At 44.0% G+C, this 16,491-nt stretch overlaps 1 protein-coding gene across 3 annotated transcripts in view; it reads right to left on the bottom strand.

Moving 5' to 3' along the window:
- Positions 1–16,491, bottom strand: part of RSF1 (remodeling and spacing factor 1) — a 130,004-nt gene that overhangs the window by 55,846 nt on the left and 57,667 nt on the right. For all 3 annotated transcript variants that reach the window (XM_080641796.1, XM_080641797.1, XM_080641798.1), the window contains exons 3-4: positions 14,654–14,746; positions 13,273–13,478 (exon numbers count right to left, since the gene is read on the bottom strand). In XM_080641796.1, coding sequence (XP_080497922.1) covers positions 13,273–13,478; positions 14,654–14,746 — 299 coding nt within the window. The remainder of the gene's footprint in view (positions 1–13,272; positions 13,479–14,653; positions 14,747–16,491) is intronic.

The raw sequence follows: 16,491 nt of genomic DNA, 5'->3' as shown, positions 1-16,491 counted from the left end.
ATATTTTCTACTTTTACTATCAAAACCAGAGATATGATATGTTTAATTTAAACGCTATGTTCAAACAAGAAACTTCAGTTGGATATTTTCCCTGCTCAGATAAACACTATGTAACAGTGAAGATAAAAAGGAAACCCTGGACTAAGAGTTGGGACATTTAGTTCTATTTCTGCCACTAAGTTAACTAATCAGCACCAAGAGCTTCCTATCTGTGTTCTCAAAGGACTCTGATGCAAATCTAAATCTAACTATTTAGTATTAAGATGAAATTACTTATTTTCTTATCTATCATGACACATATGCCCCCTCTATCCTCCTATCCCTTCAACCTCCATTCCAGCTAAACTCTACTGCTTGAGAGCAGTGACACTGCCTAATGAAGCAGGCGCTAAAAAATGTTTAATCCTATATAATAAAAGCCTAATATGCTAAGTGTCCGGTCATCTGTTCAACCAATCAGAGTAATATGCTAATGATATGTTAAGGCCACTCAACCGCTCGCTATGACATTCACTCACCACCCAGGGGGCAGTCGACCAGTTGCCATAACATGTACTGACCACCAGGGGGCAGACTCTCTGACTGGTAGGTTAGCTTGCTGCTGGGGTCTGGCTGATCGGGACTGAGTGAGATGGGCTGGACATGTCCTGGAGCCTTCCTGTGGCCCCTCCCCAGCTGGCCAACCTCCCGCGTCCTGGCCTGTGCCCTCTTGCAATCTGGGAACCCTTGGGGGATGTCAGAGAGCCGGTTTCGGCCCAATCCCGCAGGCCAGGCTGAGGGACCCCACTAAGGCACCAATTCGTGCACTGGGCCTCTAGTAACTGAATAAAATCCCTGTTCTTAAACTATATGACTATGTGCCCCTAGACCAGCCGTGGGCAAACTACGGCCCGCGGGCCGGATCTGGCCCGTTCGGCTGTTCTATCCGGCCCGCGGAGCCGAAAGAGCGGAGGGTTCTCTTGCTCTCCCCTCCGCTCCTTTACTTTGAATTTATATTAGTTCACACAAACACTCCATCCATGCTTTTGTTCCAGCCCTCCGGTCCAGTTTAAGAACCCATTGTGGCCCTCGAGTCAAAAAGTTTGCCCACCCCTGCCCTAAGACAGTTCATCTATCTTCCACTAGGCCTCAGCTTCCTTACCAATAAAAGACTGTATTCTCTCGAGTATTATTAAGTTGGCCTCCTAAAAAAAGTAATAAAATTGAACTGATGAATATATTTCAGAAATTAAAATGCTAACCATTATGTCATCGTGAATGTATTATAGATATCATATGAGCATATCCAATTAAATGAAGAGTTTATAACAGTGGTCGGCAAACTGCGGCTCACGAGCCGCGGTTTGCTGCTCTGTTGACTAATGAGTTTGCCGACCACTGGTTTAGAATTTTAATTCTCTAATAGTAGAAGGTCAGATTAGATGATCTTTAAAGATCTTGTCTGATACTGCCTCCACTTTACAAAAAGGAAAATTAGAAGTTAAAGACACTAAATAAATTTATTTTTGGCAAAGTTCCTATCTCTTAATGTGATTAAGCCAACCTGCTTCTAACCTAAGGCTCTATCCACTTAACGTTATTACTTCTCATATTTCATTGAGAATTACTATTACTTTTTGAGGTCACACCGGGAACTGAAGAATATATTGAAGTTTGTCACTATACCTATTTTAAAAAACTTCCAAACATTAGAAGAGAGCCAATATTGCTAAAAAATCCATGCCAATTATTTCTTTTATTCTAAGCAGCAAAGGAATTTAGCAGAAAAATTTAGTTTTCTATACTTTCACTAAGGCCTAAAGTGGTGATGAAATACTTGCAACAAATTACTCTTCCATGGCAATTTTTACTTGAATATTAATTGGAACAACTGTATACTGGCTAGAGCTTAAATATTTGTGTTTTTGAAACCTATTGTAATACTTGCCTTAAACCATATAAAACTGCAATAATTATGTATAACACCAGCTGGGAAATATCGAGGGAAACTATAAAAAGTAAATGACCGTCTGACCTGGATGGTGGTGCTCAATGGTTAAGCATTGGCCCTCGTACCAAAGGGTCGCAAATTCGATTCCAGGTCAAGGGCAAGTACCTGGGTTTCAGGCTCTCCATCAGTGCATGTATCTCTCTCACTCTGATGTCTGTCTCAGTCTCTCCCTCCCCTCCCTCCGTCTCTCCCTCCCACTCTCTGAAAAGCAATGGGAAAAATATCCTCAAGTGAGAATTAACAAAGACAACAACAATTAAAACAAAACAAAACACTAAGCTGTACACTTGAAACAAATAACAAAATAAAATTGGAAGAAAAATATACAAAATTGCCATTTTTATAGGTTAAAAATCATAATCATATGGTTCAATGAATTTAACTACTTTTACTCTATTATAGGTAACTTACTAAATTTTGTTTAAACTTAAAATATAGTTGTTTATCAGTTAATACTTCCTACCTATCTACCTCATAGATACTTGTTATAAATATTACGACAGAAATGGAAATTGCTATTTAATAAAAGTTTTAAAACTGTGGTGATGCTATGGTATTACAATTGTTAAAAAAGACTACTTTTTAAAGTAGTTTTATGTTTACAGCAAAATTGAGAAGGTTCGGAGATTTCCCACATACTCCCTATTATACAAGTAGAAACACAATATAAGTTTATTAATTTAATGAAATAAGGAAACGTGTTGATCAGGTGTTTAAAATTTGGTTTTAAATATATCTTTATTGATTTCAAAGAGGGAGAGAGAAGAAACATCAATAATGAGAGAGAATCATTGATTGGTTGCCTCCTACATGCCCCCCCCACTGGAGATTGAGCCTGCAACCCAGGCATGTGCCCTGACCAGTAATCGAATCTAGCCTCCTTACTCATAGGTTGACCCTCAACCACTGCGCCACACACACCAGGCTAGAATTTGGCTTTAAATAATACTACATAGCTCAGAAAAGTTCTCAGGCCATTGCAGATAGAAATTCACATGTTCATAGGCATTCTTCAAAAAGGTTTATGGAGATCCAAGATGGCGGCCGACAGGACAGCAGTGAGTGTGAGTGAAAGAGAAAAGGGGAGTGTGTGGATGTGTGGGGCATGTGTGTATGTGTGAGTGAGGGACAGTTATATTCCACAGGACTTTTGGGGACGGGCAGACCAGGCTCCCCTAGCCGGGCAGCCACTACTACCACTGAAATCTCTCCTGGGGTGGCCAGCTCTGCCGCAGAGACTGTGCCATCTTGAAGGGGAGAGCAGCTATGATCGGAAACCCAGCCTCACCTCCACAAGGGGGGGGGCCTCAGATTCCACCCGGGACCCGACAGCCACACCGGCCAGGGACCAGATGCCTCTCCTGGGAACCCACAAACACTGAGACTCCAGCCTCCCCAGCTGCGGGCGCCTATAAAGTTTGTCCAGGGGCAGACAAAATGGAGGGTGAATAGGCTGACAGGTCCGGCGCCTTCTCACGGAGCAGATAGAAGAAACAGCTAAATTGAATAACATCCACACCAGGAATTGTCAAATTAAACATCTGAGGAGACAATCCAAGGATGGAAAGGTCAGAGGTCGCATGGAGAGAGGTGGGATTGAGGATCTGGGCTGGAAGGAGAAACGGGCACAGCCGGGAATAGAGTGTCAGAGGGAGACTACGCTGCACCAAGTCCACATACATTGGGGACAGGTGTAGCGCTCTACTGTGGAAGGGGGTCCACAGGGCTGCTGGCAGTGGGGGACTCTAAATCTAAGCCCACAGCCATGAGAGGCTGTGCCCAGAAAGGCAGCCTAAAGTTCTGCACTGGCTGTGTAGTGCCAAGGGGAGAAACAAAGCAGCGGTGACTATGGTGTTAAAAGGGTGTTGGTCATCCAGACATCAAGCGATATTACAAAGCCACTGTTCTCAAAACTGCGTGGTACTGGCACTAGAACAGACATACAGACCAATGGAACAGAACAGAGAACCCAGAAATAGATCCAAGCCATTATGCTCAATTAATATTGGACAAAGGAGGCAAGAGCATAGAATGGAGTCAAGACAGTCTCTTCATAAACGGTGCTGGGAAATTTGGTCAGATACATGCACAAAAATGAAACATCACCCACTTACATCATACACAAAACCAAACCCAAAATGGTTAAAGGACTTAAATTTAAGATGGGAAACCATAAAAATCTTAGAAGAAGCCATAAGCAGGAAAAGATCAGACATATGTCATAGCAATATCTTTACCGATATAGCTCCTAGGGCAATGGAAACTAAGGAGAAAATAAACAAATGGGACTACATCAAAATAAAAAGCTTCTGCACAGCAAAAGAACCATCAACAAAACAATAAGAAAGCCCACTGCATGGGAGAACATATTTGCCAATGCTATTTCTGATAAGGGTTTAATCTCCAAAATTTACAGGGAACTCATACAACTTAACAAAAGGAAGATAAACAATCCAATGAAAACATGTACAAAGGGCCCAAACAGACACTTTTCAAAAGAGGACACACAAAGGCTGAGGGACATTTGAAAATATGCTCAAAGTCACTAATCATCCCAGAAATGCAAATCAAAATGACAATGAGATACCATCTCACACCTGTCAGAACGGCTATCATCAACAAATGAGAAGTGCTGGTGAAGAAGTGGAGAAAAGGGAACCCTGTGCACTACTGGTAGAAATGCACACTGGTGCAGCCACTGTGAAAAACTAGTATGGAGTTTCCTCACAAAGTTAAAAATGGAACTCCAATTTGACCCAGTAATCCCACTTCTAGGAATATATCTCAAGAAAGCAGAAACACCAAGCAGAAAGGATATATGCACCCCTATGTTTATTGCAGCACAATTTATAATAGCTAAGATTTGGAAACAGCCTAAATGGCCAGGAGTAGGAGATCAATCGGGGAAAAAGACATATGCAATACTTTAAACAATAATTTTAAAAAAGGTTAACAGTAACCCAGCACCAGTTCTCTGAAGAAATCTGTGGTTGTTACCAAAGAAAACTGTGTTCACACATTCTATACGCACATTTGCTTCTGAACAAATGCCAAATATACCACTTTATGTTTATACTATATAATAAAAGAGTAATATACAAATTAACCATCACTCCACTACACCCAGAAGCCACGCCCACCAGCTAATCAGGAGCAAATATGCAAATAAACCCAACCAAGATGGCTGCAGCCACAGAACGAGTAGGAGGCTTGGGTTTCCTCGGCAATGGAGGAAGCCAAGCTTTCCACCTGCCCTTGCTGGCTTAGGCCTCCACTCAAGGCTACAAAGTTTCAATGACAGAAGATACATAAAACCAAACAGAAATGGCGGCAGCCAGGGAGCTGGAAAGAGCAGGAGGCTAGGGTTACCCCCAGTGATGGAGGAAGCCAAGCTTTCCACACACCTTGGCTGGCCCAGGCCTCCACTTAAGGCTACAGTTTCAATTATAGAAGATACATAAATCCCCCCCAAAATGGCTGCCGCCATGGAGCAAGCAGAAGGCTTAGCTCCGCTCCAGGCTACAAAGTTTCAATTGTAGAAGATAAATAAACCCCAGATACCAGGGCCTCTGCTTGGGTCGCCAGGAGGAGTGGCCGGCCTGCAAACCACCACAGGCCCCTCGCCCAGGCCGCCCCACGCCCCAAGGGAACCCCCATCCTGATCTGGGACACCCTTCAGGGCAAACCAGCTGGCCCCCACTCATGCACCAGGCCTCTTTCCTATCTAATAAAAGACTAATATGCAGATTGACCATCACTCCAACATACAAGATAGCTGCCCCCATGTGGTCAAAGATCCTGCCCCCATGTGGACACAAGATGGCCACCACAAGATGGCCTGCAAGGGAGGGCAGATGTGGGCGATCAGGCCAGCAGGGGAGGGCAGTTGGGAGGGACCAGGCCTGCAAGGGAGGGCAGTTGGGGGCGATCAAGCCTGCAGAGGAGGGCAGTTATGGGTGACCAAGCCGGCAGAGGAGGGAAGTTGGGGGCGACCAGGGCTGCAGGGAAAGGCAGTTGGGAGGAACCCAGGCCTGCAGGGGTTAGCAGTTGTGGGGGGGGACCAGGCCTGCAGGGGAGGGCAGTTAGGGGTGACCAGGACTGCAGGGGAGGACAGTTAGGGGAAAACAGGCTAGCAGGGGAGCAGTTAGGCATCAATGAGGCTGGCAGGGGAGTGGTTAGGGCAGGGGTGGGCAAACTTTTTGACTCGAGGGCCACAATGGGTTCTTAAACTGGACCGGAGGGCTGGAACAAAAGCATGGATGGAGTGTTTGTGTGAACTAATATAAATTCAAAGTAAAGGAGCAGAGGGGAGAGCAAGAGAACCCTCCGCTCTTTCGGCTCCGCGGGCCGGATAGAACAGCCGAACGGGCCGGATCTGGCCCACGGGCCGTAGTTTGCCCACGGCTGGGTTAGGGGGTGATCAGGCTGGCAGGCAAAAGCGGTTAGGGGCAATCAGGAAGGCAGGCAGAAATGGTTAGGGGCAATCAAGAAGGCAGGCAGGCGAGCAGTTGGGAGCCAGCAGTCCTAGATTGTGAGAGGGGTCCCAGATTGGAGAGGATGCAGGCTGAGCTGAGGGCCCTCCCTCCCTTCCCCATGCACGAATTTCGTGCACCCGGCCTCTAGTCATAAATAAATGTCTGTACATGGTAAGAAGATTTTTTTCAAAGGAGAAGTATAGGGAATAAAACCTGGAATGATCATGGATGAGAAGATGTAAAAGATAACAACAATTGAATTATGCCTTTCTTCTTTATGCTGACAAATATTTCTTTATGAAAAAGTGTTTCAAACTTTGGGATTAGAAATGCTGTAATAAAAGCCAATAGTTAAAAAGGTTGGGAGAAAAAACAAAAACAAATCTTTCTTGAAGATTTGTTAGGGATCTAGTATGACTTCTCATGTATTCCTCACAACGACTGTAGTATTGAGGACGTGTTATCTATCACCCTTAAAGTGCAGGAATAGTATAGAGAAATTAAGTAATCTGCCTACAGAAGGTAGAGGAACACAACTTCAAACAACTTGATAACTCTAACATCTATGCTCTTTCTCTCACATCATGCATATAACATAAACTTAAAACAGTGTACAAGAGAAGTTATTTTAAGCATGTATGACTAATCAATAATAATCATACTTACTTTTCTCTGTCATATTTTCCTCATCTACAAATTAGGAGAGAATATTTCTTACATAAATATGCAAGGTTGATATAGGAAATAACAAAAGTGGTGGTAAAACATGAAGAGAACTTCACTCAATGTATGTATTCATAAAGAGAGATGGTGATTAAATTTTATTTCAGGACTACTTTGTTTATCTCCGTTTAGTAACTTAACTATATGGAGGACCCACATTACAATATGAAAAAAGGGTGCTGATAAAACAATCAATCACAAGCTCATTCAGTTCACATTTATTTTTAGGGAATGAAAGTTGAGCTTCCCTGACTCAAACAAATATTCGAAATTTCTATGGATTATTTCTTCAAATAATTAATATTTAAAATTAATATTCATAAGCCAGTGGTTATAGATCTACTACTTCTCCCTACTTTAGTGATAGAGCCTCTGATATTTTCCAAATTAATAAAAACTATCAATATTAATGGAAGAAATTATAATTAAATTGCAAAAATAGAATATTAGAGACACAGAGATTTTGAAAGGTCCTAGTGTTGTTTACTGATTTTTTAAAAAGTTATATTTCAAGGTTTTACATCAAATGTTCCTATTCAAATATACTGGTCAATACAAATAAGAAATCAAGATTTTAAAAAACAATTATGGGCCCTAGCCGGCTTGGCTCAGTGGATAGAGCGTCAGCCTGCAGACTGAAGGGTCCCAGGTTCGATTCCAGCCAAGGGCACATGCCTGGGTTGCAGGCTCAATCCCCAGTAGGGGGCATGCAGGAGGCAGCCTATCAATGATTCTCTCTCATCATTGATGTTTCTATCTCTCTCTCTGTCCTTCTCTGAAATCAATAAAGAAATATATTAAAAACAACAACAATTATGGTAAGAAAGCACAATCTTCCTCAGATTTCTTCAGAATCCCAGTAAAGAAATGTACTAGTATACACAGTAAAAATCCAAAGTATTCTAAAATATCAAGATGAAATGGGCAAATTAAAATAATTGGGAATAAAAAGATAATCCTAATAGAAAAGTATCCTATCTAATAAAAGACTAATATGCAAATTAACCATTACTCCACCATACCCATTAGCTACGGCCACTAGCCAATCAGGAGCGAGTATGCAAATTAACCCCAACCAAGATGGCTGCAGCCACAATGAAAGCAGGAGGGAGGCTTGGGTTGCCCCGGCGATGGAGGAAGCCAAGCTTTCCACACACCCTGGCCGGCCCTGGCCTTCGCTTAAGGCTACAAAGTTTCAATTATAGAAGATACATAAATCCCAACAGAAATGGCTGCCGCCACAGAGTGAGCAGAAGGCTTGGCTCCACTCTAGGCTACAAAGTTTCAATTGTAGAAGATAAATAAACCCCAGATACCAGGGCCTCTGCTTGGGTCACCGGGGGGCGTGGCCAGCCTGCAAACACCACAGGCCCCTCACCCAGGCCGCCCCACACCCCAAGGGAACCCCCACCCTGATCTGGGACACCCTTCAGGGCAAAGCAGCTGGCCCCCACCCGTGCACCAGGCCTCTATCCTATCTAATAAAAGAGTAATATGCAGACTGACTATCACTCCAACACACAAGATGGCTGCCCCATGTGGTCAAAGATCCTGCCCCCATGTGGACACAAGATGGCCACCACAAGATGGCCAGCAGGGGAGGGCAGTTGGGAGGAACCAGGCCTGAAAAGGAGGGCAGTTGTGGGCGATCAGGCCAGCAGGGGAGGGCAGTTGGGAGGGACCAGGCCTGCAAGGGAGGGCAGTTGGGGGCAATCAAGCCTGCAGGGGAGGGCAGTTAGGGCAGAGGAGGGAAGTTGGGGGCAAACATGCAGGCAGGGGAGCAGTTAGACATCAATCAGGCTGGAAGGGGAGTGTTTAGGGGGTGATCAGGCTGGCAGGCAAAAGCGGTTAGGGGCAATCAGGAAGGCAGGCAGGCGAGCAGTTGGGAGCCAGCAGTCCTGGATTGTGAGAGGGATGTCCGGTGGGATCGGGCCTAAACAGGCAGTCGGACATCCCTTGAAGGGTCCCAGATTGGAGAGGGTGCAGGCTGGGCTGAGGGACAACACCCCCCCCCCATGCACGAATTTCGTGCACTGGGCCTCTAGTCTATATATATAAAAGCCAAGTGACTGGAACATCGGAATGACCAGGACAACCAGTCACCATGACTTGCACTGACCCCTGGGGGCAGATGCTCAATGCAGGAGCTGTCCCCTGGTGGTCAGTGCACTCCCACAGCCAACCTCCCGCGGCCGGCCAACCTCCCCTGGTCCCTCTTTGCTGCTGGCCAACCTCCCCTGGTCCTTGCCCCTGTCTGGCAGGCCCCGGCTGGCAGCTGGAAGGAACCAATCAGCCCTAATCACCGACCAGGCCTAAGGACCCCACCCATGCATGAATTTTGTGCACCAGGCCTCTAGTCTCTCTATATAAAAAGCTAATATGCTAAGTGTCTGACCATTCTAACCGTCGCTATATTGTGCACGGACTACCAGGGGGCAGACACTCAACGCAAGAGCTGCCGTGACGTGCACTGGCCATTTACAGAGAAACAGCACCAGGGACCTGGCGCCCACAAAGCAATACTCGGCTTCCACCAAGTGGGACACAGGCCCTGCCACCATCCCAGACCGACAGCCCACCAAATTGCAGCTGACACTGCCAAGAACCCATGGTGCACAATGCAGCCCACAGCCCTGCCCAGCCCAGAAACGTTGGCTGTGGGCGCTGGGTAATGATATCATGTATCAACGTCCAGCTTCCTCTCCCTAGTGACTAGCCTCCTTGCAGTTTCTTCAGCCCAGGAACAAGACTTGCTTTAGCTCTGACCGGTTTGGCTCAGTGGATGGAGTGTCGGCCTGTGGACTGAGAGGTCCCAGGTTCGATTCCAGTGAAGGGCATGTGCCTTGGTTGCGGACACATCCCCAGTGGGAGGTGTGCAGGAGGCAGCTGATCGAAGTTTCTCTCTAATCGATGTTTCTAGCTCTCTGTCCCTCTCCCTTCCTCTCTGTAAAATAGCAATAAAATATATTAAAAAAAAAAAAGACTTGCTTTATAGCCAGGTGAAAATATTTTACACTTTAACCAAATGTCTGTGAAGCGTTTTCCTGTGTCTCATCTCATTTGATCCTCACAGAAATCCTGGAGTAGGTACATAGACTTGGTGGAATCCTATTTTCTTTTTATTAGCTGGAAAATGGAGATTTAGAAAGCTTAGAAACTTGACCCGACAGAAAAGAAAGAAATGGTGGACCTTGAAAATGACTTCAGGTTTTCTCACTGGGCAGAATATAGTCAAACACTGCTGCAGTTAAATATTTTACCCTTTGTTCTCCCTGCGTGATCTACAATAATAATCTGCTTCATGTTGGTATTTACTGCTGTTTCTGACCATTACCTGAAAGAGAAGTTGGGGTGCTTCACTGGGCTGGAAAAAGTTTAGCTACATCAGAAAGCAGGTCTAATTAAGCAAGTTTATCTATCTATCTATCTATCTATCTATCTATCTATCTATCTATCTATCTATATAGTAGAGGCCCGGTGCATGAAATTCGTGTATGGGGAGGTGGGTGTCCCTCAGCCCAGCCTGCACCCTCTCCAATTGGGACCCCTTGAGGGATGTCCGACTGCCCATTTAAGCCCGATCCCACCGAACATCCCTCTCACAATCCAGGACTGCTGGCTCCCAACTGCTCGCCTGCCTGCCTTCCTGATTGCCCCTAACCGCTTCTGCCTGCCAGCCTGATCACCCCCTAACCACTCCCCTGCCAGCCTGATTGATGCCTAACTGCTCCCCTGCCAGCCTGTTTGCCCCTAACTGCCCTCCATTGCAGGCCTGGTCACCCCTAACTGCCCTCCCCTGCAGGCCTGGTCCCCCCCAACTACTCTTCCCTACAGGCCTGGGTTCCCCCCAACTGCCCTCCCTTGCAGGCCTGGTCCCTCCCAACTGCTCTCCCCTACAGGCCTGGGTCCCTCCCAACTGCCTTTCCCTCCAGGCCTCATCGCCCCCAACTTCCCTCCTCTGCTGGCTTGGTCACCCCTAACTGCCCTTCCCTGCAGGCTTGATTGCCCCCAACTGCCCTCCCTTGCAGGCCTGGTCCCTCCCAACTGCCCTCCCCTCTGCTGGCCTGATCGCCCACAACTGCTTTCCCTTGCAGGCCTGGTCCCTCCCAACTGCCCTCCCCTGCTGGCCATCGTGTGGTGGCCATCTTGTGTCCACATGGGGGCAGGATCTCTGACCACATGGGGGCAGCCATCTTGTGTGTTGGAGTGATGGTCAATCTGCATATTACTCTTTTATTAGAAAGGATAGAGGCCTGGTGCACGAGTGGGGGCCAGCTGGTTTGCCCTGAAGGGTGTCCTGGATCAGGGTGGGGTTCCCTAGGGTGTGGGGCGGCCTGGGTGAGGGGCCTGTGGTGGTTTGCAGGCCGGCCACTTCCCCTGGAGACCCAAGCAGAGGCCCTGATATCTGGGGTTTATTTATCTTCTATAATTGAAACTTCGTAGCCTGGAGCAGAGCCAAGCCTTCTGTTTGCTCCATGGCGGCAGCCATTTTTTTTTGGATTTATGTATCTTCTATAATTGAAACTTTGTAGCTTTAAGTGGAGGCCTGGGCCGGCCAGGCTGTGTGGAAACCTTGGCTTCCTCCATCACTGGGGCCAACCCTAGCCTCCTGCTCTTTCCAGCTCCGTGGCTGCCGCCATTTCTTTTTGGTTTTATTTATCTTCTGTAATTGAAACTTTGCAGCCTTGAGTGGAGGACTAGGCAGGCAAGGGCAGGCGGAAAGCTTGGCTTCCTCCATCACCGGGGAAACCCAAGCCTCCCTCCTACTCCCTGTGGCCGTAGCCATCTTGGTTGGGTTTATTTGCATATTTGCTCCTGACTGGCTTGTGGGTGTGGCAGAGTGATGGTTTATTTGCATATTACTCTTTTATTATATAGGGTATATATAAAGCTCTCGCTGGCACCTATCACACGGGTGTGTTTTGATCTGTCACTGTCGATCGTAAATTTGGTTGACACTTCTATTATAGAGAAAGGGCGAATAGCGATATTAAAATATTTCTTCTAATTAATTTCCTTTCAATGTGCATGAATTCATGCACTGGACCACTGGTAGCTAAATAAGAACCAAACAATACTATTCTTATATTTCTGTCTAACAATGTTTTTTATTTTTTTTTTTTTTTGGGGGGGGCCCGTATATTACCAATGTATTGCCTATCTTTTAGACTGTGGCTTCCTGAAGTACAAGGTATATGTCTTGGTATGAACCACACTGCTAAATATATTTATTTAGTTGACAAATAATGAATATTATGCTGAGCACAAGGCTAGGTCCTGGTAATTCTCAAACTTCCGAAAAAAAGAACTACCCCAGCCTCAGTGATTATATCTGAACTAGAGGCCCAGTGCACGAATTCGGCCAGCCTTGCCCCCTGGTTGAACTCCTGGTAGAACTACCGGTCGAGGGGACAATTTGCACACAGTAGGTCCTCGGGTTACGTCAGAGATCCGTTCCTACAGCATGATATAATGCGATTTTTGCCGTAAATTGGAACCTACCTACGTCACTCTCATGGAACACGTACATAGCAGTAATGAAGTGAAACAGTAAAAAAAAAAAAAAAAATTACTAGAAAGATAACAATTCCTGACCTTTACTTGTGGTAAATAAATAAAAAACATAAAGCACATATGTACATACGTCAAAATGACCGAACTTTTTAAAAAATAAATACTATAAATGGGAGATGGCAATGTAATGTAATCATGAAACAACGTACGTCGAGTCCGATGTAAGGCAAGGACTGCCTGAATTACCCTTTTATTATATAGGACTAGAGGCCCAGTGCATGAATTCGTGCACAGGTGTGGTCCCTTGGCCTGGCTGGCAATCAGGGTCGATTGGTTAGGTGGAGGGACCACGGGAGGTTGGCCACCCGCAGGAGTTTGGCTGTGCAAGTGCACTGACCACCAGGGAGCAGCTCCTGTGTTGAACGTCTGCCCCCTGGTGGTCAGTGCACATCATAGCTACCGGCCAGTCATCTGTTGTAAGGGTTGCTTAGACTTTTATATATAGAGATTGAGAAGAGATCAAAGTAAGGAAAACACAAATAAATGTAATAAGATTCCAATAAAAGATACCTGACAATGCATTTCCACGATGAGCCATCTTGATCATCTTGTTCTTCTATGTACATTCTGACATTGTGATCTTGATCCAACTGGTACCAGTACATGAGACCATCTTTGTCTCGACCAATTGGCTGGAGACGCATGGTATCAGCATCTTCCTCATTGATAATATTCTTGAATTTGAGATTGTCATCAAACTGACACTCACAGAGGTACTGAAAAATAGTCAGAACATGGCTTAAGATACTCCACATAAACATTTCTTCATTACAGTTAAGTGTGATATGTTTATAACCACAACACTGATTCAAGGTCAGAAGCAGAAAGAACTTGTACAGTTTATTAATCTTTTACCATACTCTCCCCGCATTTTTACAACTTACTTAGAACAACTAATTTAAAAAGATAAATTTCAAGTTAACATGTTACTTTAGTGTTACACAAATTTATAGTTTCAATACAATCAATGACACAAAAATCAAGTTATATTTCAAAAGCACTGAGTCTGTCTGCAATAAGTTGCCCAAAATGTTTCATGGTATAAAATTTTCACTGATTCTTTCTCTCTTAAAGCTTTTAAATGAACATTATTCTTGAAATGGCTATCTGTTTTTGAAAGCCTGAAATATATGCAGTTTTCAAGGAAGGTAGTCTGAATGACAGCTGCCTCTAAAGAAGTACCTTAATAAAAAGATATCTACGTTACTAAATGAGGAACTGACTTAACTTTTTGTTAAATATTTTTATATATGATAAGTCAGGATTCTTCCCTGAGCCTCTCTGCCCAAGCAGATAATACATGAATTTCCTATCACAGTCTCTTTGTTTTTGCCAGCAGTCTCTTTTTTGTGGAAAGTATTGTTTTCCTTCATTATGGTGGCTACCTTGCTAATAATTAAGGCCAACACTCTGAAATGGGTAGTACAAGAAAGGAAAACTCAAACTTGAAAATAAATCTACTTTGAGGAGACCTATTTTATTTTAATCTAGTTGGTTTGATTATGTGGCATGCCCCTAGTCATCCGGAAAACTATCAAATTACTAATTTAGTAAATCAGTAAAAAGATTAACCAGTTTACAGTATGTGTTAGCAATGACTGTGAAGGCTAAAAACAATGAATAAAATTAATTTGGGGCAACTGCTTGCCTATTCTACTACAGTCCCTATAAGCCTAGAAAATTAAATCTAGATATACTTTTATACTGAAACAAAACCACAAAGAATAACTTAAAGAATAGAATGTTGTCACCAAAAAAATGAAAGAAAAAATCTGTTGTCCCTGTCCAATACTCACAGAAATATCTACTTTCTAGTTATTTTTCCAATTCAACCAAGAGTGAAAGTGAATTTTTAAATTAAAATAATTGCAACAAATAATAAACTTATTACCTTTAGGAGCGCTAGTTTGCATTCAACACTCATTTCGAGATAGCCTTTCTTCTCCATCTCCCATGCCCAAGTGCTATTAAACTCTTGGCATATCTGTCAGAGAAAGTTAATATCTTAATACATAAAAGTTTTATATAATAGATAGTTTTGCTGTATGATTATGGTAAGTATTCTTGATATTATATGTTTATAAAGGAAAAAGTCTGTAACAAACAATGCAATCCAATTCCAATCCCAAATGCATACTACTTAAACACAATGAAATGTTTATTGCTGACTGCTGACTGATCTAAAGTAAGTACTGATCTCTGCAGCTCTCTCCTCTGGCTCTCGAAAATATTATACATATTTTTGTGGCACATTTTCCCAGATGCAAGTAATTATCTGATTCTGTCTCTCTGCATGGCCTAGAAGTTACTAGAGGGCAAGCACAATAGTTTATTAATCTCTATGACTAGAACAGAAAATTTAAAAAAACATGCCAAACTGTAGGCATATTTAAAGTCAAGCCACTTTGCATCTAAATGTTCTCCTATTTATGGGTAAAGATTTCATTGCTTAACATTTCAGACCTTTTATATAATACTAGAGGCCCGGTGCAAGAAATTCGTGCACTAGGGGTGGGGGGGTGTCCCTCAGCCTGGCCTGCGCCCTTTTGCAGCCTGGGAGCCCTCGCTCCCTACTGCTCACTGCTGCGCTCCATTGACCACCATGGGGCAGCTACTGCATTGAGCGTCTGCTCCCTGTTGGTCAGTGCGCATCAAAGAGACTGGTCGTTCTGGTCGTTCCGCCGTAACAGTCACTTTGGCTTTTATTATATAGAAGGCATAAATTTAAATTTATAGAGTCCTCTCCATATACAAGCATTCCAGGAAAACCAGAGCCACCTAACAGACTGAGGAAAGATTTGGACAACCACTCTACTCAATAATAGGGACTAATCAGGATAAATGCCATGGGTTCTATGACCTGTGAGCCAGTTTCTTCAGCTATAAAAGGGAAGTAAGAATAACACTGATCTTAAAGGTTATGAAATAGCCCTAGCCGGTTTGGCTCAGTAGATAGAGCATCAGCCCGACGACCAAAAGGTCCCGAGTTCGATTCCGGTCAAGGACACGTACCTTGGTTGCAGGCTCCTACCAGGACCCTGGTAGGGGTGCATGCAGGAGGCAACCAATCGATGTGTTTCTCTCACAGCAATGTTTCTGTCTTTCCTTCTCTTCTACTCTCTCCAAAAGATCAATGGAAAAATGTCCTTGGGTGAGGATTAACAACAACAATAAAAGGTTATGAAATAGTCATAAAAATATTAAGTACCTAGCAACTTCAATAAAAATCTGTCTTTATTGCCTTTAGTACCTGGATCTGTTTATCCTTGGAAATCATTCAGATTGAAATTTTTATTTTAAAACTGAGAAACATGAAATTTAGAAAGATGCATTTATTCAGTGAGCCCACAAATATTTACTGAGTACCTACTAGCTGTCAATAGCTTAAGTCAAGGAGGTGGGGAACACAGACAACCTGCCATCATGGACCTTACACTGTAGGAGGTAGTCCAACAGGTAAAAATTTAAAATAATTCAAGTAGCCCAGCCGGTGTGGCTCAGCATGGTCCCATGCACTAAGAGGGTCACCAGTTTGATTCTGAGGCAGGGCACATGCCCAGATTGTGGCCTCCATCCTCGGGAGAGGCAGCTAATGTTCCTATCTCTTTTTCCCTTTCCCTTCCTCTCTACCTCAAAATCAATAAAAACATAAAGTAGTTTTTTTCAAGTAAAGACAAATACTATACTGAAAATAAAATGTGATAGTGTGGGTGCTATTTTGCATTGGGT

Source organism: Plecotus auritus (assembly GCF_963455305.1).
Source record: "Plecotus auritus genome assembly, chromosome: 9".
In the NCBI taxonomy this organism is placed as follows: Eukaryota; Metazoa; Chordata; class Mammalia; order Chiroptera; family Vespertilionidae; genus Plecotus; species Plecotus auritus.
This window is presented reverse-complemented; position numbering and strand designations above follow the sequence as displayed.